Raw genomic sequence first — 26533 nt, forward strand, 5'->3', positions numbered from 1 at the left:
TATAGCTTGTTTCACTCCAGAACACAACGATCCGTCGTCAGAGACGCTAACAGCCTTTCCTACACTCTGCAGCAGAAAACAAAGCTGTGAAAACATTTTGCTCTTTTTATAGATGCACCAATAATCCTTTTATAAACACATCACAGCCTTTAAGTCATACTGAAACCATAACACAGATAATTATTTATAATATAGACACAGAATGTCCCTTTAAAGCACCTAACTTTGTATAAAACAGGACACCATGAGACACAACCTGCCTTCGAGCAGAAACACTCCTGTTAGAAAAAAAACAAACTCAAAGCAGCAACAACAGAACGGCTCTGGAAGTTATTTTCCAGCTTGTGACGCGGTCGGTGTCGATCACACACTTAGAAGAAACGGAAGCATCGTGTAGAAACAGAAGGCTGCTTTTATTTCCAATTATTCAGAAACTGAAAGATCGTGGCTCGTTCTTCATCAGACTAAAACTTTTTAATTTACTCCCATATATTTAAAAATACTACAGTGGCAATTAGTTTTTAAATAAAACAGTTATAAAGTGTATTTCTCTGTGGAAAGTGTCCCTGTTCCCCTCACAGAGGTGTCAGCTGTACCTTTCTGGTTGGATGTTTGAGATTTAACGACCTGCTGACGGCTCCATCGCCTCCCCGAGTGTCTGTAGGTCGTTTCGAGTCACTGCACTCCTCCGGCCCCCATGAACACGGTGTTGATGGGAGGCAGCGAGGACACCAGGTCTTGTACCTCTGAGGACGCCGTCCCACGCTGCTGAGACATCAGGTTGTCCTGCGAGCTGAACGGGAGTCCGAACATGCAGGGAGCAGATCCCGACGACGGGAGGGAATGATCTGAGGAGACGAGACAAAACTAAACTTCTGTGCAGTTAACGGAGTTATTCTGTGAACTAAAACCACCTGTTTGAGGGCGTGAATAAAAAACGAATGCAATAATCTGCAAATCTCTAAAGCGACGTTTCATCCACAACAAAACGCCAGATGTTAAAAACAGATTTTTAAAAATATAAGCTCCTGACAAACAAAATGCTCGGCACTGACCGGATCCAGGTTCGGCCTCGCCGTAGAAGCCTCCCGCCGGTTTCCTCCCCGGTTCGTCCAGAAGGTTCAGCGGGTCGTGGACTTCGGAGAACGTCGGCGGGAACGGCCGCAGGCTCCCGACGCTGCTGATGACCGACACGTGCTGGTCCACCAGCGACGTCATCCTCTGGCTCGCCAGGTAACCGCTGCTGCCGTAGTAACCTGCGGCTGGGAGGGAGAACTGAGCTGAGCGTGCGCTTTTGTTTTTTTAAATAATCTTTACGTTTTCTCACAGACTTCCACTCAGATGCAGCTGAAACTTTAAACCTGAGGGCTTACCACAAAAATAAAAAGATGCGTTTAAATAAAAACTATTTATAATTTCAACAAAAAAATGCTCCATGGTACAATTCATCTCTAGAGATTAAATTCTTGACAAATATGTTCTTAAATGTACCATTAGGGGTCCCTCAGGGTACCGTTCTTGGACTAATCCTGCTCTCGCTATAAACCCTCCCAGTAGGACAGATTATACACAAAATTAAACACATTTAAGATGATAAAGATTGTATCTCTGTAGTATAATTGTTGATAATTACTTCATTTCTTCTTGTCACTTGAGTTTTGAACATTTTTCAGAAAGTTTAAGCATCAATTTTTGTCTCAGAATGGTCACAGAGTTGTCTCAGGTGTCTCCAACTCATCTCACTATAGCTGAACTGTGACGCCTGCATGTCTCCTCTGAATGTCCAGGTCTAAAAAATAATTAATTTAATTAATTGTGCACACAAAGATAAGCCATGATTTTCAAAAAAAATGGCCGCTCAAACGCTGCCACGAGCTCGCTGATCGCAAAAAATTGCCTATTTTCTCACCAACAAGTCTCCATCAGTCGTGGCTTAATGAGACACCACCTTAAAACATCTGGTGCTGTTGTTTTAAGGACTGAGCTACATAAACGAGAGGCGGTCAGACACGACAAAAACGTTACAAAATTATTTTCTGTAAACTTAGAAAAGACAGAAAGTCTCCTCGTTCTGACAGGACAGCTCCACAAAGCACACATTTACAGAAAAATGCTTTAATTACGACGTTTACAGTTTATAAATCGCATCGAAGGTTCGAACGAAAAGCGTAAGTTTACGTAAAATTATGTTTAAAAAGCAGAAATCCTAAACTGATGGTTACGTTTTTGAGGAGTTTGTTTGCATCCAGCCCGGTACGTGAAACAGTTTAATCTGAAATATTTAACAACAAGATCTGAGAAGTTATAAACCAAATAACACAGCGTCTGTGATTTCTTACCGCCGTGTCCCGTCACAGAGTACGTCTGCCCCTGACAGCCGCCGCCGAGGTTCAGCCCGGTCCCCGCGAAGCCGAAACCCTCCGAGTCCAGAACTGCTGACTGCTGGTCCAGTCCTTGTTCCGTCTGAACCGGGGCCGAGCCGGGAGCGAAGCTGGACGTGGGCTGCGGCGCCGAGCCGTACGGCGTCAGGGAGCAGTCCGAGCCGCCGGAGGACTGATGGATCGATGGCGGGTGATGGCTGTAGAAGCCATCTTTAGTCAGGGGCAGGTCGCTGATGGAGGGGTACCGGGGGAGGTGGCAGCCCAGAGGGGAGGCTTGAGACGGACACTGATTCTGGGCCTGAGGTCTGAAAACACAAACACGGTTCTTCCATTACGTGACAATCAGACATATTTAACACGACAGAATAAATGATGTGACAGGAAAGAAGATTTAAGGACAATAATCATTTTATCAAATAAAAACCTGGAGCTCATACTCTTTTATAAACTAATTTATCTGAATATTATGTTTAAGATAAATATTGTTAGTACTTAAAAATAACCAGAAAAACATGTTTTGATTTGATGTAGATTTTCTCTAATTTTTGTTTTGATGCAAATACAAACTCAGATTTTCTGACAGTAAAGAGAATCCTTAAAAACATGAGAAGAATCAATCGATTTACGAGGGTCATTTGAGTTCATTTCATTACAAACTAATGTAAAATATTAATCAAGTAATTATAATTACAACCCTAATTCATCTTATAAACCTTTTAAATTAACAATGGAACAAAGTAAACAAATGTTGAAACTACAAAGTGTATAATGTACTTTAAAACAAAAACAGGATCATTTTGAGTTGGATGGCTCTGTGGATCAATCTCCTCTTCTCCCATCAGTCTGTAAACATCTGGACCTGAGGTTGTCCCATTCTGTCTGTTCAACAGTCCTGGATGGGAGCAGATGTTGTTCTAAAACCTGGACTAATGCACCCCCATACCATCAGAGAGGCAGGCTGACCTCAGAACAGTTCTCCTCTTTGGTCCAGAGGAGACACATCTGTTCACATCTGGCTTCTTCTCTGCCTGATGGAGCTTTAAGCAGCATCTGTGGACTGTGTTTACAGACGATGTTCCTGAGCAGAACAGAACCACCCTTGACCTTTGACCTCACAGGTTTCTACAGATTCTTCACATCTATTGATGACTTTATGAGCTGCAGATGATGGGATATAAAATCTTCACAGTTTTCTTGAGGAACTTTATTCTGAAATTGTTGGACTATTTTTATACCGTTTACTGCAGACTGGTGAAGCTCTGCACATCTTTACTTCTGAGAGATTCAGTCTCTAAAATTTGCTCTTTTTATCCCCAGTTTGGAGTTATTTTATAAAAAGTAAGCACTGTTTATTTATTTTTGTTTGTTAGCAGGGCCACATAAAAACTACTGAACAGATTTGGATGACGTCTTTAGGAAATGTTGGAAATCGGATCACGGTGTGTTGATTCAAACTTTGACTCTTTAAACACAAACACAAGTTGGCTACGGGTGCGAGTAAATCTGACCTGAGAGCAGTCTGACAGTTCGGAGCCGAGGAGCCGCTGACTGGAGGAAAATAAGCGGCGCTGGTCTGAGGTAAGCAGTGGTACAGGGTCTCCGGGTACGAGGGGCAGGGGCCCGGCTGGGTCAGCACACCCAGAGAGGACAGGCAGGAGGACGAGGAGAAGGAGCAGGACGTCAGGGGCCTCCCCGCCATGGGCCCCTGGTTGATGACGGAGCCTCGGTGCACCAAGGCAGCCGGAGAGATGGGAGGCGTCATGAGGGGAACGCCGACCTGAGAGAAGTCCACCTGACCGCCTGGGAGAAGAAGAAACGTTCAGACTGTTGGACCTGGATTTTCACGAGTTTTAGATTTCCTCCCTTCTCCTTTTATTTAAAAAGGTTTGAACGTCAGACTTTAGTTCCTCTCTTTATTATAAACATCACCAAACATGCTTCGGGAAGCTGTCACTTCTTTAGGTTTGGTTTCCAAAGAACCACACACTTTTTATTTACTTTTTAAATTTTATTTAAGGAGGAATATTTTTTGTTAACTCACGTAACGCTGACCTACAAACTGAGACATAAAAAGGCTCAGAAACTCAGAGGATGTAGCGTTGTTTCAACACACAAACAATTTAAAATACATTAAATTGGATATTTAGGCTCCTTGTTATGATTCATCTCAAGATCTTTTCAGTTCCTTCAAGACTTACTTTAAGAGACTGAGACGGACTTTATTATTATTATTGTTTGTTTATTAGAATAAATAAATAAACTGGGATTACTACAGATCCAGCTGCTGTTAAATATTTAGGACAGAGACTCATTTAAACGACTCTAATCCAAAAAAAGTAAAACTCTTTGTTTTTCGGGTCAGCCTGTTCTTTCAGCCCCGTTTGATCATTTTTAACCAAATCTGGTAAAAACGTTTTAAATTTACCCGAAGCTGTGAACGCAGGAGCGTCGCTCTCCTGGTAGAGGAATGTTTTTGATTCCAGGCTCTGCTGCTGATTGGTGGACAGCTGAATGTAGGCGTGCTCTCCCAGAGACTCGTTCTTCACCGATTGGTCGGAGGAAGCGGAGCCCTTGTTACGATTGGCTAGAAAGCAGGAACTGGGTGACGCCATGAACGCCGCCTTGCTGGCGTCTGAAGGTGACAGGAAGCAAACAAACATCTGGTGACGCTCCTGAAATGTGAACTAAACCTAAAATAATGTGATTAAACTCATTATATTTTTAATTAACATTAAATTAAACCAGAAAAAATCAAAGGTTTAGCTTTTTAAGACTATTTTTATTCAGCGTGTCTAAAAAAACACATCTGTCCGTCCAACACAAGCTTTGAATTTTGACAATTTCAGCAGTTTTGTAAACTTTCTAGAACCGTTCTCCACATGCAAGTTAATTTTTATTTATTATGAGTCTAAAATATGTATTCTTGTATTTTGTTTTTTTTTAAAATGAACCACATGTTATGGTCTAAATCTGCTGTTGTTTCAATGCTGGACTGTTGTTGTATTCAAATAAAATTTGGCTAAAATAAGACCAAGTTTAGTCCTTATTACTTGATTTCTATCTAAGACTGTCAGCCCACATCTGTAAGGTATTAAGTCAAAACACAAACCTGTAATTCAGAGATTTAAAGTCTGATTTGTGATCTGAGCATTTAAGAACTTTGTTCATCAACCTTTAAGCCACCAAAATGCAAATATATCATCAACACGTAAAAAAAACCCACTTTATTTTGAGCTGTGAATCAACAATAAGACAAGACTAGTTAATATAAAGAATATATTCTATATTTTTTCATTTACTTGGAGATGAAATGTCGTTTAAACAAACGTACAGTTTAATTAATTGTGTTTTATAAATTAAAAACACAGCTGCCCTTAAACTCCAGATATCTTCGTTTTGGCCAGATCTGCTGAAATCTTGGTGCAAACATGTAATCCATAAAAAACACAAACTGCATAAAAATGCTGCTTAATAAAATCAGGACAGTTATTCCTACGATTATTAAACAACTAGATTTAGATGTTTTCTTTCTCCTTTGCAGTTGTTGTTCTCTGGACTTCATAGATTTATTTTAGACTGGCATTAGAGCAGCTTTCTGCGTATTTCTGATTTCATATTGTCTTTTATTTTAATATTTGTTTATCTTGAAAGGGACTATATGAATAAAATTGACTTGCTCCACTTTACTTTCTCCTCCCTGTAGGCAGAGGAGGACAGATGTGACTCGACTCCAGCTGTCAGGAGGTTCGTGTCTCCGCGGTGACGCTCGGTACCTGAATTCTTCATGTATTTGTCCAGCAGGTCCTGCAGGTCCTGCTCCTTGTCGTTGTTGAACTGGGTCTCCAGAGCCAACAGGATGTACTCGTCTAACAGCATCCTGATCAGGTGGAAGGAACCTGCGGACGCCCAAGATCACCCGGAAGGAAGTTTATATCTTTCCTGACGCGTCGAACCGCAAACGCACGTTTGACCTTTAGGGCCGAGTGGCTCTTTGTTTGACCTGCAGGGCCACGGGTTCGTGTTTGGGCTTCGGTGCGACCCACCAAATGGTCCTTGTTTATTCATGCACACGCAGCCTGTGTGTGTGTTGTTTGAACAGAGAGCGCACGGACCACTGATAAGACTCTGTGTAATCAAAGCAAGTCTGGCCGTCACAATTTATGATGTTGTTGTAGCAATCTGCTTTGGGCCGGCTCGGAGGAGTCCTTTAAATTAACATACGATACATGCAGCATAAAAAACATCCATCTGCCTGAAGGAAAATAAGTAAACTGTTTTCTGCAAGCTGTTTAACAAAGCATTAATAAACCCTTAAACCTTATTGTAAAGTGGTGCAGTTTTAAAGAAGTAAGTAAAGGATTTTAAGACTTTTAATGTTGTCGCCTTTTTTTGCATCTTCTGGAAGGCAAGTGACGAGTAAATTACAGTAAACTACTTATAATTATAGAAGCAACTGATTATTTTTGAATGAGGCACAAAATATTCATGATTCGTGCTGCAAACTGAGTCAATGTTCCAAAAAAGAAAAAAAAAGAAAATATAAAATTTCCTGTAATTAAGATTTGAAAACAAGTCAGATTCTAAAAACTAAACTAGCATATAACCTTCCTAATCTACCTTTAAATCTGTCTTCAGGAATAACCCTTTCCATTCTAATCCATCTGCTGTCCTTTGAAATTGACCTTTTTTTTAGTAGCACCGGGAAATCCCTTCGTATAATGCTTGGCGTCATCATGAATAAACAATAAACAATCAGCTTTAAAGACCCCGATAACAGGAGCATTTATATGTTTCCTGTTAAATAAAAACAAACACTCTCTGCTCTGATTGGTCAGCTCCAGTCACCTGATCAGGCTCCGCCCACCATCAAACTAAACACAAATGTAATATTTAACTGGTTGCCAAATTAGTTTTGGTCAAACAACTTTTCTAAACTTTTTTTTCTTCAGAAAATTATGGTTTTTTTGTTATTGAGACATATTTACGATTTGACCAAAACTCTTTAAGAACAAAGATATAAAATTTAACAAGTCTCAGATCTTTTTGCGTTCACTGACCGAAGCTGGAGGCGTTGTTGAGCGTCAGGTTGTGCATCACACGGGCGCCGAAGAAGCTCCACCTGAGGAGGAAATCCTGAGCTCGCTTCTTCAGCGACCGACCGATCTGCTTACCGGGCTGACGGAGGAAGAAGAAGAAAAGCTGCTCGTTGGCTGGTCGGACACGAATACGAGCGCGCCTCAAACGGACGGTCGTTACCTTAATGACTTTATGCTCAACCATAGAGTCCAGCCACTCGATGAACGACTCGACCGTGGCGTTCTTCCTCAGCAGCTCCTTCAGTTCCTGAAACACGGCGACAGAATCATCTGCAAAGAGAAAATCAGTATTCCATGTCAGTTTATTATTATTAGCGTTAAATAAATCAAGACTTCTGTTTTATGAACTTCCTTATTTGATCAGCAGATATTAATGAAAAGCTAAATATTTTTGTCAAACATTTAAATGTTTTTATTGTTTTAATATGCATCAGATGCTAAATCTAATTAAAAATATGCGGAAAGTTTTAAAAAAGTACAAAAAACAGTTTTTTAAGCTTTCAAACACAACGTCCTACACTTGAACATAAGTTAAACAAACTTATTCATGCATTTGTTATTATTTTTATAATATTTTTTTGCCTTTTTTATCTCCATCCTGGCTCCTTTTGAACCAGAATGACTCAAATGTTGCCTGAAACCACAGAACCAAAAAGGTTTGCTGTAAAGTAAGAAGATAAGAACAACCAGGGTGAATTTATTACTTTTTAAAGACACTAATTTAGGAGTTTTGGTCGTACTGCTGCAGGAAACAAGAACAACATCCCTCCACTGTGGCTCTAATGTTTGGGTTTTATTCACCAGTTAAGATTCGCTGCTTCAGTTGACATTTACTGCTCATTAAAACATTGTTGTTTAGATCTGTTTGTTTTGTTTGGACTCACACTCGGAGTAAATATCCGAGTCCTGGTCTCCAGCGGCCGAGACGCTGAGCAGAGGCTGGGACACGATGCCGTTCAGGTCCACCCGGTCGATGTCCAGGACCATGCTGGTCACCACCGCCTGGTCGAAAAGAGCCGGGCGAGCGATCTGGAAAGACGCAGAGGTGAGGGTTTTCAGACGGGAAGCCACGCTGCGACCTCTGACCTCTAACGCCGCCCTACCTGCGCCAGGTGCAGGAAGGACGTCTGCCTCTTCAGGGAGGAGACGAAGCGCCGCGCCACGGGGAGCTTCTTCGCCGCAAGGCATTCTGGGAGGTTCTCCAGAGAAGAGGCCAGCCAGTGCTCCCAGTGCTTGGCAAAGTTTCTGATGTCTGCTAACAGGCTGGTAAACATCATTTACCGTCAAACAAAAACACGATTTCATCTCCGACTGAAAGTGTCATCAAAAGCGTTTGAGTCACAAACCTTTCAGGCATCTCCTGCATTGTGGCAGGGATCAAAACGTCAGTTAAAACCTGAAAGAATAAACAATAATTACAGCAGAGCGACGGAGCAGACGGCAGGCTGCGGCGCAGAGCGAGAGAAAATATGGATCACTCATCAAATGAGTCCAGAAAGACACCATCTGATGACCCCGGGAGCTAAATGAGCAAATACATCCAACAGGAATGTCTTCAGAAATAATCCTCTCTGCTAACACTTAACACTGCCTGGGAAATCCCTTCGTATAATGTTTGGGAACATGGTGAAGGTTCCTGGTGTTTTTGGTTTTCATAAAGAAAACCAGCTTGTTGTCAGGTGATAAGTTTCAACAAACGACGGATTGGAAAAAAAAACTCATTTTGCCAGCAGGGGTCACTTATTTTATTTTGACGTCTCTGATTAATTAAACTTAGGGGAGGAGTTTTGCATAAAAAGAGTAACAGATAATCTGGGGTTGATTTGATGGATTTAATTGTGACTTCAGCAGAGAAACGCAGCTTCAGATCAGAACATAAAGGGTTCAGACCTCTAAATGTATGATTTCAGGCTGGAAGCTGACAGAACTAATGATTTAAACATTGTTTAATCTGTTGACTAAAGGCCTAAAATCACTTAAAGGAATAAATATCACCCACTGCCTTTCATGTTTTAGTCTGAGATCATCTTATGTTGAGGAATTAATAACGTTACGGGTCGTAGGTATACGTCTAAAGTTTACTTTCTGAGTTTCATTAACATCCATCCAGTGGTTCATGAGATATTTTGCTAACAGCATTTTGATTTCAGAGGTGAGCTGAACTGAAATAAATTCATTTTCTAAACTTCTGCAAACAGAAAAAGTTGGGATTTTAAACTCGGTCAGTATAGAAAAAACGTAATTCTCAGAAAGGAGAAATCCTTCAGGATTAATAAAGTTAACAGCAAATAATATTTTGTTTATTGTTTACTTGTAAAGGGACGGCGTTATGTAGCGACAAATAATTTCAATGCACGGTATTTTGGAAGCAAATAAATAAAAACTGTTTAAAAAAGAATAAAATGTTACACCTGTTAAACAACAACAGTACGCCTCAGAGGTTTTTTGAATGTAATAAAATAAACGTCAAAGTGTTTTTCTCCGACCTTGTAGAGGATGGAGTCGCAGACGCAGAAGATGTCGACAATAATCGGGTTCTCCAGCAGCGGCAGCAGGTGGTCCGGCATCCCCTGCCAGAAGTGGAGCAGGAAGTTCTGGATCTGGAGACGAGAATCAGCCTGAGCGCACAGAAACTTTCAAATACCGAACAGGACGCTGTCACGTGACGCAAACAGTCACCTCGTCAAAGTTGACATTAATGGCGTTGTCCAGGACGCACTGGCAGTGAGTTTTGTACATCATGATCAGAGTGTCGACCTGCCGGGGAGAGCGGCGGTTAGGACGACTCTCAGAAACAGAAACTGGAAAACCAAAGAGTTTTGTGTTTGTTTGATCCGGGACCTTTTCCCTGGAGATGTTCCCCTGCAGCAGAAGGTGCTGAGCGTCGGGGAAGTCCGGGAGCAACGTTCCCGTTTTGGAGCTCAGAGAGTACTTCCTGGTAAACCCACCCTGAGAAACAAAACATCAGGCCTGTTTTTATTAGTTAGTTTGGAGGACGGGTCAAAAAACAACAAATCAGAGCCTTCTGGGGGTTAAAGTTGGTGTTTTTAATCATTCTTTCTCTTTTCTTGCATGTTTAGCAGCAGATATACTCTGATATTTGTCTTTCCTGTGGCCTACGCTGCTCAATCTGCCATATTTGTTTACCTACAGCTTTGTTTATATTTAACGCGTACCTGCATTTCAGACAAATCTGGAGAAAACTCTTTCAAACTGCATAATTTGTAGTTCAGGAATGTTTGCATTGAGCACCTTTAATCCTGAAAACGACGCAGATGCAGATTATTTAAGCTCAGCTGAAATAACTAAAGCTGCAGAAGAGAAACTCAGTCAGGCCTTCAAAGCTGCTCAGATCTGCTTCAATATATTTGAAATAAAACAGACGTGAGAGGCTGCTCGGTCTCTACAGGTGGACATAAACTATCATCTTTCCACGATTTAAATCAGCCAACACGCTCGTCGTTTTATAAAGAAACATTCTGACAGATTCACCTGTATTTCTTATATTTTTTTATCATCTCAGTCTTCGTTTGAGTGTTTTAACACTGACTCTGTTCTTGTTTAACAGCTTTTATTAACATTAACGCAGCATTTTCAGTCACTGATCTACTTCTAGTTTTAATAAATAATAAAAAACAACAAAAAACAAAAAGACAGAAGAGTCCTGGATGGAAAAAGAGCTCAGAAAGCTGAAAATCTGCTCTGCATTTACAGAAATCAGCGTTATTTTTAACCACTGTTTCTTTACACAACAAGCCGCCTCTTAAATGTAAATTTTTATGTAAAATATTTTAAAATGTTTAGTTCTGTTATCAGGATCTTGTACAGAAATAAAATATTGAAATAAATTAGCCTGAGGAGATGTATGATATGAAGATTTATGAAGATATTCTAACGTTATCAAACAGGATAAATAAAAGTTAATTAAGCACCAAAATGTTCAGCTTATGTGAAGTTAAACTCCTGGATAAGTGAAATTTACCTCATTTTTCAGCTTGCTCCCTGAAAATCTGCAACCAAAATAAAACAGATTTCAAATTAAAATAAAAATGTTTGAGTCGGGAGGTTTGCGCAGGAAGTTAAAACACAGAAAGATGTTTATGTTATTTAATGACCAGGTGTAAAATGAAGTGTTACCTGGTCAAACCTTTCCCAGAATACACCGAGTGATAATAGGCGCTGCTCTCCTTGATGCCAATTCCGTAATAATGATATCTGTGCAAACGACAGAAGATGTAAAAAAAAAAAATCGACTTGTTATTGAAAATATTAAGCGTTTTGTTTTCCATACTTGGAGTGTCCTCTGGTGCCGAGTCTTCTTGTCGTGAGAAGAGGAAACTTCTGTCGGATGGTCTGAGAGAACAGGAGGAACAAAGCGTCGTTTAGATCGAGAAAGTTTTTATCGTGGAACCAGCGGTGAGAGACAGGAAGTGTGACCGAACCTTCCCGAAGGTGGCAGCGCAGGCCGGCTCCAGCTTCTCCTTCCTGCAGAAGTCCAGGTAGTGAGCGTAGAGGATGCATCGAGGCAGGCAGACTCCTTCACACACGATGTAGTTCTCCTCCAGCCTGCCGGGAGACACCAACGCTCGCGTGACGCCGCGGCAACGCCACGAACGAAAGCAAAGAAAGTGCCGATAACTTTTAACCCGACGACACGCGTCTGAAACCAAAACTAAAAACGGGAAAAGCTTTTCTCGGAGAAATGCATATCACCCGCCGCCGCTCCTATCAGGAGAGGCCACGCTCAGAGCGCACATTGGCCATTTTCCTGTGTCAGCTGTGGCGGACATCTTGAACGGGACGTCCAATGAGCTTCATGAGAGGATTGTAAAATTTCCTAAAACACTAAAAAAATTTGATTTAATCGGATCTTTATGCGGATCTACAGGAGCGTTAAAGCAGCAGGAAGTGAACTAATGAAGCCGTTCCTCGCGGATCTGTACTCGGCCCACTCCTGCACGTTCTGCGTTTCAACAACGATGTAAAAAGAACGGCTCTCACCACTGCAGGGTGAGCTGCGTTTGCTTCTTCTTGTCCTTGATGATCTGGCTGATGGTCTTCCTGGAGGAGCCGAGGCTCGGTTTCACCGTCAGGTCCGGGTTCAGGTCCACCAAGTCCGGATCGTCTTCGGACGAGGGCGTCTCATTGCTGTCTTCTGCTCGGAATAATGAGTTTTATTTATTTACAGATTTCATCAGCTTCTTGTGGAAACGCACAAAAAGACATTAACTATCAGTGAATAAATAAATACTTTGTATTTTAAAGCACAAACCCAATTTCTAGAAAGGTTTACTCATTTTAAAAACAAGTTAAATGCGTATTTTTACCCCAGATATATTCAGATGAAACCCTGAAATGTGGGTCTGCAGTCAATGTAAACAAAGCATTCTGCTGAAACCCCTGTTAAAGCTTGGGTCACATGACTGAACTGTAAACAAATATGGCCGATAAGTTTAACCTATTTTCAGTCACTTCTGTAGGTGGACAAACACACCTGGGAGTTGGATTTCACATTTTTAATTTAGGGACACATTAACCCTCGAGATGATTGTTTTTGTCCTTTTTTCACGACTTTCCAACGAGTTTCTTCCAACAAACACATAAAAATATATATATTTACAGTTTGTGTGTACAACCTACCAGAAAGACTTTTATTTTTAACAGTTTTAGAGAAAAAGCTGCTGGCATCAAATTTGAGATTTATTTATTTCCTTTTTTTTTAAATTACACTGAAGTTGGTCACTTCTTATTTCAGGTTTAATTAAAAAATAAAAAAAAAGATTCAGTTTTTGTTGAATTTAAGCAAACTTCTTGAGTTGTAATCAGAAATAATTAGATTTAATATCCTTCATTAATCCTCAGGGAAGGTTGTTTAGTTACTGAGTAAATGAGAATAAAATTAAAAACAGTCAGGAGTCGATACAATAATTCAACAATATTAACAGTGTTGATAAAAACCTAAATCAGCTCCTTTCTGTGTTTCTGATGAGAGACGAAGCTGAATGATGGAGTCTTTAACGTTTACTTCAGATTCAGTGTTTCTAAAGAAATCTTCAGAGACTCTTCAAGGTTAAACTTTGCAGCTTTAATTTAGTCTAGACGTGGACTCTGATTAGTTTTCGTTCCTCTGACCTTGGAAAGATGATTTGTTTGTCCGACTGTTTACTGGTCAACAATGAGTGAAAAGAAATCAACAAACTGACAGAATCGGCTCAGATCGTTCGCTGTTCTTCGTTTTTTATTTCTTCTAATTCTCTCGATTGGAAAGAGCTCATTTCCCCAAATATTCTGACTTCCAACAGAAAAAATAAAACCTTAATAAACCTGGTTACTGGAGATATTAACAGAGTGACGACACTGAATTTTATCCGTCAGTCATTTAAGAACAGCTCTTTTCCTGGGATTATTTATATTTAGAGATTATTTATATTCAGAACGACTTCCGTCAATCAGATACGAGGAAGTTGCATTAAAAGTAAATTAGTGATGGAAGGAGTGACGACTCTCAGCTACTACCACACCAGATTTTAGCTCAATATCTGCCGTTTTTGTGTTTCTGAAGGTTAGTTGGCTGTGGCAGCCATCTTGAATTGGGTTGAGTCTAAGAGTTAATCATTGTAGTTTCACATCTGTAAGGTTTAACTGAAACCTCAGATATTTTGCTAACAGACGAACGAGCAGCGGTACCTGTTAGGATCGCAGCGACGAAGACGAGGAGGTCGACTTCACCCCGAGCACGACGTGACGCGAACGAACGGAAAACGTCTTCAGTTTAAATTTTAACTCGTTGTATCATTTATGACCAGATGAATTAAAACATTACAGAAAAAGAATCTTTGTAAGCAAATAAAATCATTTCTCTGTCATTTAAAAACAACGGGACGGATCTGATGAGTTGCTGTTTTTCTAATAAAGATCCTAAATACGATTCGTGAATTTTAAAGTTTTAAATGTGACGTTTAAACGATTAATGCTTTTCCTCAGAGAGCAAAAACAGAACAAAAAGGTAATATTTGGGCTGAGAAAACAAAAACAAACAACAAGAATAAAAAAAATGGCTAAAGAGGAAAAATAACAATGAGCTTCTGTCTCCTTTAACGGGTCTAAATGTAACCTTATATTGTCGTCATCTTCCTTCTTTCTTTTTCTCATCGTTGGTTGTTTTAAAAGGCTCATTTGGAGGGATTAATATTTCTGTAGACAAAAATAAAAAACAGCAACACTACAAGTATTTAAAGATAAAACTGAGCCTTCAGGAAGACGAGGCAAAGTTTGATGTTTCTTTAAAAAAACGTTTAAACTTCCTGCAAGTTGTTTTTTATTTGGTTTATATTTAAATATAAACTCAGCTTTTATTCTGTCATTTCCGGTTTTTATGTTAATATATTCCTGTCAGATGTAAATCTAAACGGCTTTTAGAAACCAGAACTCAACTTTTGAAGCCTAATCATACTGAAATGAGTAAAATATTTAAAGTTCTTCAATATTTTCTTTGAGTTTTAGATTTTAAAGGCCTGTTTCTGATTAAATAAATGTACTTAAAGATATAGTTTCAATACATTTTTAAATAATGAGTCTAAAATATAAACTGGCTTAATAAAAAGTGTTATTTGTCGATTGAGTGAGGTCACAGCGCCACTGTGTGGCCGATTTGTGCCGCTGCTTTTCCCTGACAAATTAAATCTCTGCATTCAGAAGAGAAACTTGGATCAGATAAACGAGAATTAAACCTGAGTTTGTTGTTTTACCTGATTTAATCCCAGAGTCGTCTTCTTGGAGGAAACGGGTTTGTTCTTTAAAATCGGACCGAGTCACCTCCGGCGAGACGCACAGAGCGTGGCTGAAGAACCCGTCGCCACGGGCAGAGCTGCTGCGTTTCATCGGCATGATGACTGGAAAACAAACACAATCAAAGACTTGAAAATAAAAAGAGAAGAAGAAAAAAGGCGAAGTGCGATCCGTCCAGCTGGAAGGGATCCTTTAAAGGCTGGTTTTTAAGGCCTCCAGGAAGAGACGCTGAAATCCAGCAGCATCGGGTCCGACATGCTGAAAAAGACGCTTTCAGGAAGGAAAAACTGGAAACTGAAGTCTGAAGTTTGTGCTGCCGACGACGCGGAGGGACGAGGCAGAACTAATGAAGCTGGAGATGCATTCATCATATTTACAGAAGAGCTGGCTAATCCAGTTTATTAATGATTAACAGAAAACCCCTCATCCATCTGTCCGTCCCACAGGCAGCTGAAACACACCGGGCTTCCACTCAGGATGCTTTTAACCCGGAAGGCCTGGAAAAAAAGAACTAAATGTTGAGAAGAAATAAGAAGAAAATCCGTATTTCCACTAAATCCAGCACTAAAACTCAAAACAATGTTAAAAACGACTCTAAGGTTTGATTAAACAAACTTATTTCAGGTGATATAAAAGGTTAAATGTAAAAAAAAAAACAACACAGTGAAAACTTTTCCATCTTTTGTCCTCAGTCCTGAAAAATTTCCCTTTTGCCTTATTTTAAAATAAGGATTTATGTTGTTTTCTCCTACATTGTTCTTTACATGACTAATATTATTACAAAAACACACATTTGTATGTAAATAAAGAGGGAGTAGATGTAACATTTCTAGCTCTGTGTAAAGAAAATAGTTATTTCTACTATCCAAAAATGGATATAACTCAGCAAATCTTTGCAGATATTCGGCTAAAATTTAGCGTGGTAGTAGCTGAGACTCAAGCTGAATTTATAGTCTGAGCTCACCGAACATGAAAGATCTGCATGTCTGTTAGCAAAATATTTCATGAACCATTGGGTGGATTTTAATGAAACTTTTAGAAACTAATCATCAGACGTACGTCCACAACGGTTTACCATTTGGAGTCAACCCGATTCAAGATGGCCACCACAGCCAACTGATTTTAGCAAACAAAAAACTGCTTCAACAGTCAGTTTTACAGCTTATGAGCTAAAATTTGGTGTGGTAGTAGCTGAGAGTCATTCACAACAAAGACTTGACTGCTATACTTTATGCAACGTATTTGTTTAAATCTTTAGCTTTGACTGTTAGCAAAATATCTCATGAACCACCGGAGGGATTTTAATAAATCTCTCAGACAGTAATCATTAGATGTACATCTATAACTGCTGGGATGTGAATTATTCAAGAAAAAAAGATTTAGATTCAGCTAAAAAACTAGATTACCTGAAAATTACCTTAACCTGTGTTTCTACAAGCTTCCTAAAGTACTTTCAAAAGTTTTATTTGGACATTAAATGGTTTTAAACCCATTTTCAGGCCAGTATCTACAGAAGATTAGTGCCACGGTGACACAATTTTTTATTTTTTTTTATCTCAGAATTCTGACTTTTTTTCTTGGAATTCTGAAATAAAATCCAAATTTTGAAATTAAATTCAGAATTTTGACTTTAAACTCAGAATTCTGACTTCAAACTTATAATTTTGAGATAAATGTCTCAACTTTTTTCTCAGAATTTTTACTTTTTTCCTCAAAATTATGAGATTAAATTCAGAGTTCTGGGATTTTTTTTCTCCATCATCCTCTTACTTAAGAAACAGAAAACCTCGAGCAAAAAATAAATTTTTGAATTATTTAAGAGGCATTTAAAAAACAAATTTGACAAGTAGTTTTGTGCTAACTTGACTCTCAAACAGCAATTTAACTAAAAATAAGTGAGCCAAATCATTTCTGATTACCCCCATTTTTAAATTAAATGTAAAAAACCTAAATGAGATATATAAGAGTATTTTTTTATTTTAAATAATACAAGAAAGCACGACTCAAAAAAGCTAACATAAAAAGGCAGTTGGAAGCTAGCAGCTAGCAGCTAGCCGCCATTTTGTTTGTGAGCCTGATTTTAATATTTATTTTAGGGATTATTATCCTTTTAGTCGAACCTAAGCAGGTTTTAATAACGAAATGGTTAATTTATTCATGGCAGCCGAAGATATCTTTATAAACGGAGTTATTTTACAGAAATGAGGAGACGTGCGGTTACCTGAAGCCAACGGCAGGAAATGAGATCCGGCGAACTTCAGGCGGTCCGACAGGCAGGAAATAGGCGCCGAAGAGACCGAGGTGGGTAAATGTAACCAGAAAGATGCCACCAGCCGACCACTGGGCTACATTAATGACGTGAGTACGAAATAAACCCGACAACAACAGAATAAAAACATTTAAACAGAGTTAGCTCGACCGTGCAGTAGCTTGTTAGCTCCTGTGTTCCTCCGCCATCTTTTCTGTGACTTCATGAACCGCAGAGTTTGACAGTTTTAAGCTTTAATTTTTTATTTACGACCAAGGTGGCAACAATTACTGCTACACTGATGAGCAGAAATCTAAACTAGCTGCACATTTGCATTCATACGGAGGAATAAGGCTTATTTTCAACGCTTCCGGGCTGCGACTGGTTTGCGAACGGCACTCTGGAGCCAAAATGGTTCTCAGATTTTCTCACGTGAGTCGCAGAACATCGCAGTCGTGAAATTTTGAAAAAAATCTGAGCTGTATTTATTTATTTATTACATTTATAAGCAGTCAGGGACTTGTTGCAAGCAAACACTCAGAATCCAGCAAAACTGCAACAGAAAATTTGCTTATTTTCTCAGTTTTGAGTCTCCAACTGGTCTGAAATGGTGCCCATTGAAAAGCTATTTACTCTGGATGACTCAGTTGTCAGGGGCAACTTTTAAAATCATGTTTAAATGTGAATAACACCCTTTTATTTCCCTGCAGAGTTGCACCGATCATTCGCTCAGATTTTGTTTTAATAAAAGTCGTATTGTTACAGAAATTAGACCCGAAAGTCTTTATTTACTCCACTTTTTAGCTTAATATGTCCTTCCTGCAGATAAAACCAGGTTAAATCTGGGCTTATTGGAGTACATACTGTTGTCTGACTGTCCCAGAGTCCAATCTTTGTTTTTTATTAGTTAATCGAACCCTTTATTTGTGGTTCGCCTCACTTTTAATTGGTTTTCTTAAAGCTACAGAGCAGTTTTGCTTCAGTCCGCTGAGATCTCGTCTTGTTTTGTGTAAAAAATTATCATTCAGATAATTTCCTGACATTTCTCCTTCAGAAATACCAATATTTTACCATTATTGTTCCATGTTTTATTAACACAATTGGAAGTTATCTCAACTTTAATGTTTGCTTTGACTTGGTACTCCTCACCCAATCTTTTTATTCTTTACAGGATGTCTCACGTTTACAGTAATTACTTCAGTTTTATCCGTTTGTCAGAAATATAAAACCAGTTTTTTCTCCTCAGGCTCTTTTGGAGACGTGACTTTACCCGAGTTTGATAAAATGCTGTCCACGCCAGGTTCAGAACATCCAAAGTAAGTAAAATACCCTGGGTATAAATAATCTAATAAGGTTGATATGTAACTTTAAACTTAGTTTGCATATTTTAGTGGTAGAAAAGAAAAAAGAACAACATTCATGATGTCTCCTGGTATGAATCCTTACTGATATTTAAACCATCCTTTTTGCAGAACTGCTTCAGTTTTTTACATTTCTTAGTTTCTGAGACTGAACTTGACTTTTAGGCATTAACTAATTATTTTTAAGTGGCATGGAAGGTCATTTTGAAAGCTGTGTTTCGTCTAATACTTTTACTTCCAGGCTTAAGTATTAGTACAACGTTCTTACATTAGATTGTCGGACTATTTATTTAAGTTTCTTAATTAGACCTGACTGTAGTAACTAAAGTAGGCAGAAAGAAAAAATTTTTATTTGATTTGTGGACAATGTTGTTGCAATTAACAGCTTTCTAAAGCAAACTAACATGGGGCTAAAACTACAATCTCCAGATTGTCTCTCCACGTTTGAGGAGCTTCTCAGTTTCCTCGTTCCAAAATAAAATTTGGTTGTTTAAATTAAAAACTGTCTGAAATGATTTACAGATCTCATAAATCCATATTTAATTCACAATGAAACTGTAAACAAACCAAAAAGTATATATCAAAGAAGAACCAGGACTGTTGAACATCTAGAATCCTCTACAGACAGAAAACCTCCAGCAGCTGCTCTTCTCTGGTCCAGATGTTTACAGACTGTTAGGAAGGTGAGAAACACCTGGAACAACATTTAAAGACGTGCTGCTGATTTATTTTTGTTTTACTGTTTCATTGCAAATAAAATAGCTTTATGAGATTTCTTTCTGTTTTTATCCACTTTTACAGAACTGATGTTGTAAATAAATCCCTGTCTGGAAGTATTATGTTAATCAAAATGACCTTTTTTATTTAAATGTAGATCAGTAATTTAGGATTCTTTGGTTTGCAGGCCACAGGAGTCCAGTCTGCTGACACCTCGGGCCCTTTGGTCCGTGGACCTCAGACTGACTCACTTGGACTGGAACCCAGAAGCAACCCTCATACACTTCCAGGGACAGTACCTCACCATATGTGAGCTTGACTACAACATCCTGCAGGGAGAGATTCAGAACGTACCCAAGAATAAAACTGCCGTGGAGGTCGGAGAGTTTTGCCTCGTAGAAGATTTGACTTTGGCTCGCTGGTTCAGAGGAAGGGTTCAAAGCCAGAAGGACGACTTGTTGGACGTCTTCCTCATAGATCACGGGAACGTCTTGAGTGTCGATGTTGCCCACATATCCTCCTGTTCAATCGACCTGTTTAACCTGCCTCCCAGAATAGTCTGCGGCTTTCTTGCAAATGTTCTGCTTCTTCAGAGTACCACTCACTCAGAAGTTGAGAAATATTTCTCAAGTCTGATTGGCAAAACTGTCACAGGTTTCATTCAAGCCGTCCTTCCTCACAAAGTCCTCTTACTGGAAGTCCCTGACGTCAACTGTGACCTGGTCCGGAATGGCTTTGGGAGGCTTGTGGACACAGATACCTTCATCCTCTTGGTCGGCATGCTCACAGAGGTGCCACTCAAGCAAAACTTCGAGCCCGTTCCTGACTTGCTCATTGAAAAGCCAAGAGTCCAAGAATTTAGCTTTGGATCGTCCAGTCTGCAGGGATATGAGGACATTTTGTCCTTCTGCGGGCCCAGGCCGGCCTGTGAGACGCGTGCTAAAGTTCGAGTAACTGCTGCTGTCAACCCTGGCCTGTTTTACTGTCAGATGGTCAGCGCGGACGCAGAACTCCAGCAAATGTCCAAAAGGTTGGCTGTGATTTTCGAGTGCAGAACCAAAGAATACAACCATAAGAGTCCGGAGAACCTGGGCCCGCTGTGTGCAGTTAAAGGCAAAGATAAGAAATGGTACCGAGGCTTCGTGCAGTTTCTTCCAGTCAACTGTCAAGTAAGAGTTTTCTTTATCGACTACGGATTCTTTGAGTTTGTAAAAGTTGAGAATGTCCACAGGTTGCCTCCTGAGTTCTACTCGGCACCAGTCACGGCGCTCCCGTGCTCCCTGCCCTCCATGACAGGTCCGGATTTGGCTTTTAAAGCTCAGCAGTTGAGTTTTCTGAAGGCAGGCCTGCTTGGATCTGTGTTGGATGTGGAAATCGGAGGTTTTGACATGGAACAGAAGCTGTACACCATCACTGTGTTTGGTGCTGAAGAAACCAACCTGGAAGAACCAGAACCGATCCAACATTTTCCCTCTGAGCCAGATGTCAAAGACATGTCATCTCAGGGTGGCTTTTCAGTCTGTGAGACCATCATGGGCAAAGCTTTCCGTCAGGCGTTAGAAGCGGAGGAAGTGCGGGTCGGCTCCGTCTTTGTGGGCTACGTTGAGTACACGCAGAATCCAAACCACTTCTGGATCAGAACACAGAAACGCAACGAGGAGTTTGAGGAAATGATGTCAGAAATAACAAAACACTTCAGTCAGGTGAAGTTGGACGAAGACTCGATGTTGAATCCAGATGTTGGGGCGATGTGCTGCGCCATCTACGAGGAGGACATGCATTTCTACAGGGGCGTCGTGACGGACATTCTGAAACACGGAGCTCAAGTTCTTTTCATCGACTTTGGGAACATCGAAAAAGTGCCACACGTGTTGATCAAAAACATACCTGAGACTGTTGCCAACAAATCAGCGTTTGCGATGTGTTGCACCCTCGCTAATGTTTTTCCCCTGGATGACGTCTGGGCCAGCGCCACGTGTGACTTTTTCAGAAGAGCTGTGTCGAACAAAGCTTTGCTGGTTCACGTCGTTCAGATGAAAAAACACAAATGTGTTGTGGAGCTCTTTGAGATGGGAAGTCACAGCAGCATCACCAAACTTTTGATCTCTTCCAAACTAGCTGAATACATTCCTGTGGAGCCAGTGGCGCAAAACAGCGAAGATGGGACAGAAAAGACAAGACAGCTACGTTGTTCAGTGGCGACAGACAAGGGGGGAAAGTCAGAGCAACGGGACGATCGCAAGGAGGAAGAGAAGGCGTGCAAAAATGAAACTGAGAAGGTTAAAGTTAGCTTCAGAGCTTTAAGCATCAAGCCAGGGTTTGACTTGTCTGTGCGCTGCTCGGGGATCGGATCCCCGTCCGATTTCTGGTGCCAGCCTCTTGATAACGTCCCAGCTTTGGACAAACTGATGGAGGACATTCAGCTTTATTACTCCGTTCGCACAGCCCCCCTCCAGCCTGGGGACTCGTGTTGTGTCGCCAAGTCACCACAAGATGGAAAATGGTACAGGGGCTTCGTTGTAGGAAAGCAGAAGGGGATGGCCACGGTAATGCTGGTTGATTATGGCTCCATCATCCAAGTCAGAGAGCATCACCTTCAGGCAATAATGCCAGGATATGTTGGTTTGGAGGGACAAGCTTTCAGGTGTAGCCTGTCCAATCTGATCGAACCTGCAGACCCGACACACTGTGGGGACTGGAATCCAGAGGTGTCCAACTTTCTGAAAAATTTTGTCTTCAAGAACGCAGACCATCTTAGATGTCAGGTTGTCTCCCAGTTAAATGTGAAAAACAAAGGCCTGAGCAATGTTGTTGACCTGTACAGCAGCCAAACGCAGCAGAGGGTTGCAGATACACTCATAGAGCAGGGACATGCAAGAAAATCAACCATGTCAACGAGACAAATGTCCAATGTCTTCCCTGAATCTTTTGTCTACTCTTCGTTTGATTTAAGGCCTGGGAGTGAAGAACAAGTCTATGTTACTCACATTATCAGCCAGTGTGAGATCTACTGCCAACTTGTGAGAAACACTAAAATCATTGAAGAGCTTGAAAAGAAAATCTCAGAAGAAAAGGAGAAACTGACGGAGGCCAGCACCAGAGCTGTGGGGAAGCCATGTCTGGCTAAATACCTAGATGGCAGATGGTACAGAGGCGTGATGCTGCCGGTTCAATCGCGGCTGCACGTCGATGTGTTTTTTGTGGACTACGGAAACACAAAGATCTCTGAGAAAACCAAAGTCATGTTTATTCCCAAGAACTGCAAAGACTTGTTGTACACGCCGATGCAGGCTGTGAGATGTCACCTGGATTCAGTTCCTGAGGAGGAGCTCTACGCAGACGCCAAGAAATGGCTCCACGACGCCATCCTCGACAAGCCAATCAGAGCCGTCGTCCGAGCAAAGAGGGAAGATGGTTCCTTTGACGTTGAACTGTTTGATGGAGAGATGAACATCAATGAGAAGCTAAAGGAGCTCCTCCTCAGCCTCTCACAGAAACCAGAAACTAATGTTTGTTTGACAAAAAGCAGAAACAAAATGAAAAACAGAATTCTCCACAGAAGAAACCCAAAGGCAAAGAATCCTTCAAATGGACAGTCTTCAGCTTCTACATCTAACGACCAAAAATTAAAAAACACAAAAAATCGTGTCCATTGGAGGTCAGAGAATAAGAACGCAACAGTGAAACAACGAAATACGAGCAAGAGATGGAAAAAAACTCCAACAAAGTCCAAAGTCAAACAAGATGAGAAGTTAAAACCAACACAGCAAAGTGAGGAAACAGAAACGCCCCGGCTGTTGTGCTTTTCAGAGAAGAGCATCAGTCCAAGCTTCAGGACAAAATGTTTTGTGTCTCACATCGATTCTGCGAGCAGCTTCTCTCTGCAGCTGTCACAGGACGAGACGGAAATCCTAAAAATGGGTGACGATCTCAACTCGGGCAATTTTAGAGAGTCCCTGAAAACGGGTGCATCTTTTCAAGTCGGCGATGTTGTTTTGGCCGAGTTTGAGGAGGATGGTGCTCTTTATCGTTCAGAGATAAAGAACCAGGAAGGCGGTTCGTGTTTCAGGGTGGAGTTTGTGGATTACGGAAACTCAGCAGTGGTTTGTAAGGAAAAGATGTACCCCATACCGGAGGAGTGTCTGTCTCAGCCAAGGTTCAGCATTCCATGTTCCCTGCTGGACATCAGCTCGTATGAAACAGATTCTTCTTTCACTGACGCCGTGGTGGAGAGGCCACTCATGGTCGACTTTGTTCATCAACGTGGGATTCAGTGGCAAGTCAAGGTGGAGGTTCTCGATGAAGCAGTTTCAACTCCAGGAAGCAGCCTTTTAACCGAAAACGAAGAGTCTCTCCTGAGTTCACCTGAAACCAGTGAGAAGGTGACATCCTGTGAACAGAACCTCGGAAATGAAGAACCCAAAGAAACATCAGCCGTTGAAGATGAAAACCTGAAGTCGGAACCACCACCTGTCGAGCTGTCCGCCAAACAGAAAGTAAAAACAGTCAGACGCTTCAGACAGAGACGTTTCAGAAAGAGAAGCCACAAGAAGACCAAACCATCCTCTGCCAGAGTAAAAGGCTGTAAAGATGCTGTTCTGCCTCCAGATATTCAACCCAGAGACACCGAAAATGGAACTCTTCTTTCAGTCCAGAGAGATGGCAGCTTTTATGTCAGACTTACCAAGAACAACGATTTGCTCCCAGCTCTGGAGAAGCAGTTAACTAACTACATAAACAAGTGCAGGAGGGTTGATAAAGCTCATGTCAGCCAAGGTCTCCGGTGCTTAGTTCAGGTCCAGGAAGACGAGTGGAAAAGAGCTGTCGTCCAGCAGGTCAGCCAGGAAACGTTTCAAGTCTTCCTGCTGGATTATGGAATAACAAAAGACATTCCCAGTGTCCCAGTCTTAGAACAGTGTGCCGGTCTCACAGCGTTCCCAAACCTCGCAGTGTTGTGCAGGATGAACAGCTCGGGGTTCACTGAGGAAGAGGAGGCTAATCAGTGCTGGTACGAAACTCTGGAACCGATGATAGGCTCAGAAGTCAAGCTGATATTTGTGAGTTCCTCTGAGGCTGATAACTCATGGATGGTTGAAATCGTCATGAATGAAACATTCCTCATCTGGCAAAGGAAAGCCTCACGCCAACAAAACTGTGAGCGGTCTTCATCGCCTGCTGAAAGCCAAAGTGAAGGAGCACCGAGCTCGGACACGAGTGCTCCTCAGCAGCTCGTCTTTGCTCCCCTTGAAGCTGACAGAGCCTATTCCGGCTTCGCAGCTGCAGTTACGTCTCCCTCGGACTTCTGCGTTGTTCTGGAAGATCTGCTTCTCGCCATGAATAAAGTCTCCCTCCTTTTGGACGACCTGCCCCAGGAGATGCCTCTTCTTCCTGAGGGCCACCTGCTTCCAGGGAACTGCTGCCTGTTGAAAGCAGAATCCAGGAACAGGTGGTGCCGCGCTGAAATCGTACACGCCGACGCCACAGTCGTCCTGGACCTCGTGGACTACGGCCAGTATGAGTGCTTATCGTCTCATGATTTGTCCAAGCTGAAGACGCTTCCTGTGGAGCTAACGGACCTCCCGAAGGTGACCTTCCCCTGCATCCTGAGAGGGGTGAAGCCAGTTGGAGACGGACAGTGGAGCGACAAGGCAGCGGCCTTCTTCCAGAGGAGTTTGTACCAAAAGAAGCTCCAGATCTTCTTCAGAGAGTTTGTGTCCAACTCAGACTGGAAGGTGGACATCGTTATTGACGGCGTCCATGTCGCCAAGAAGCTGGTGGAGGCTGGACTCGCCGACTGCTCAGATGTCACGCTTGAACTCAGGTACGCTCCTCTCACTGTACTTTAATAATCTAAAATTACTGGTGGTTTATTCTCCAACAAACCTTCAGACCCATTAACTGCTAACTTCAGCTGTCAGGCATAAAAAAAGTCAAGATTTACTTCAGTATCAGGACAAACTGATGGTGTGTGAAATAAAATGTGAATGAATTTAACTCTTATCAGGTCCCAGGTGACTGGTCGTTCTCCCGGTCCTGACAGTGAGGAAGAGGAGGCAGCTGATGGACCCGATGGGAAGCAGACGTTCAACACAGAGTCCAAATCACATCACTGTAAGAGTTAAAGGATTAACAGACTTAAAAGATTAACTCACAGCCATTTAAGATGGCCACCACATACAAGTCTAACCTTATAAAAACATGATTTTCTTCTGTTTTATGATTTTTACATCCAAAACCTGCTGGAAACTTGGATTTATTGGTTTTCAAAGATTAGTTTTCTTTTTTAATAATCAAATCATGACTGAATTTGTTGTAAAGCCGGATCATGTTTCACTAAATCATAATATCCTGAGGAGTTTTTAAATAAACGTCTTGTTTTGTTGTGCGACAGGTTCCCTGATGTGACTCACCTGGAAAGCTGCTCTGATCCATCGATTCAGACGAGAAGCTGCAGAAACAGCCTTTTGTTTTGGTCATTTGTTGAAGCTTAGTTATTTTCCTTAAACCACACGATAAGTCGAGTTAGTAAGAAGTTAAATGTTTGCTTCATATGTAATGATTCAGTTTTAACCAGTTTAATCAACACACTTCTATTTTTCTTGTCACTTAAAAAGTTTGTTTTTGATGGAGCACACAATTTTTAACAATTTCTGTTTGAGTAAAACAAACTCATAAATGTTTTTGAGTTTAGTTATGTTTGTAAGCTGTTTGCTGTGATGAATAAAGTTTAAGTTGATGACTTTTGGAGCGAAATGAAGTTTGTTGAAGGACCTCAAAAAAGTTATCCATAATGATAAAAGTGTTCTTAGCTGGTTTGTTTTTGTAGTTTTTATATGCTAATGTTTTATAAAACAACCCTCCAATATGAATGAAAGGCATGCATAATTGTCATGGCAGACCTAAGAATAAAAATAATTGTGTAAAATCGACACAAAAGCATGT

General features: G+C 41.0%; 2 protein-coding genes across 4 annotated transcripts; one reads left to right on the forward strand and one right to left on the reverse strand.

The window, feature by feature from the left end:
• Positions 1–406: 406 nt before the first annotated feature.
• On the reverse strand, positions 407–17605 carry rfx6 (regulatory factor X, 6). Of its 3 annotated transcripts, none has more exons than XM_025009410.2 (21): positions 17487–17605; positions 15226–15369; positions 12479–12632; positions 11920–12043; positions 11769–11830; positions 11615–11692; positions 11460–11487; positions 10319–10426; positions 10157–10234; positions 9964–10077; positions 8824–8873; positions 8581–8740; positions 8362–8506; positions 7638–7747; positions 7439–7556; positions 6155–6277; positions 4807–5013; positions 3890–4181; positions 2340–2686; positions 1056–1262; positions 407–848 (listed from the first exon to the last, which is right to left on the reverse strand). In XM_025009410.2, the coding sequence occupies exons 2-21, from the start codon at positions 15362–15364 to the stop codon at positions 676–678; spliced, it is 2817 nt and encodes a 938-aa protein (XP_024865178.1). In that variant the 5' UTR covers positions 15365–15369; positions 17487–17605; the 3' UTR covers positions 407–675. The 3 variants fall into 3 exon arrangements, with proteins under 3 accessions (XP_024865178.1, XP_024865179.1, XP_017286884.1); XM_025009411.2 differs by having other exon boundaries at positions 15226–15762; positions 17487–17581; XM_017431395.2 differs by lacking the exon at positions 17487–17605 and having other exon boundaries at positions 676–848; positions 1056–1256; positions 15226–15364.
• tdrd15 (tudor domain containing 15) lies at positions 17510–26532 on the forward strand. Its single transcript, XM_017431391.3, has 5 exons — positions 17510–17623; positions 18760–18829; positions 19779–25412; positions 25596–25702; positions 25983–26532. Exons 2-5 carry the CDS (start codon positions 18798–18800, stop codon positions 25994–25996), a joined length of 5787 nt encoding a protein of 1928 aa, XP_017286880.1. The 5' UTR covers positions 17510–17623; positions 18760–18797; the 3' UTR covers positions 25997–26532.
• The last annotated feature ends 1 nt before the right edge of the window (position 26533 follows it).

This window comes from Kryptolebias marmoratus, linkage group LG19, assembly GCF_001649575.2.
Source record: "Kryptolebias marmoratus isolate JLee-2015 linkage group LG19, ASM164957v2, whole genome shotgun sequence".
Lineage (NCBI taxonomy): Eukaryota > Metazoa > Chordata > Actinopteri > Cyprinodontiformes > Rivulidae > Kryptolebias > Kryptolebias marmoratus.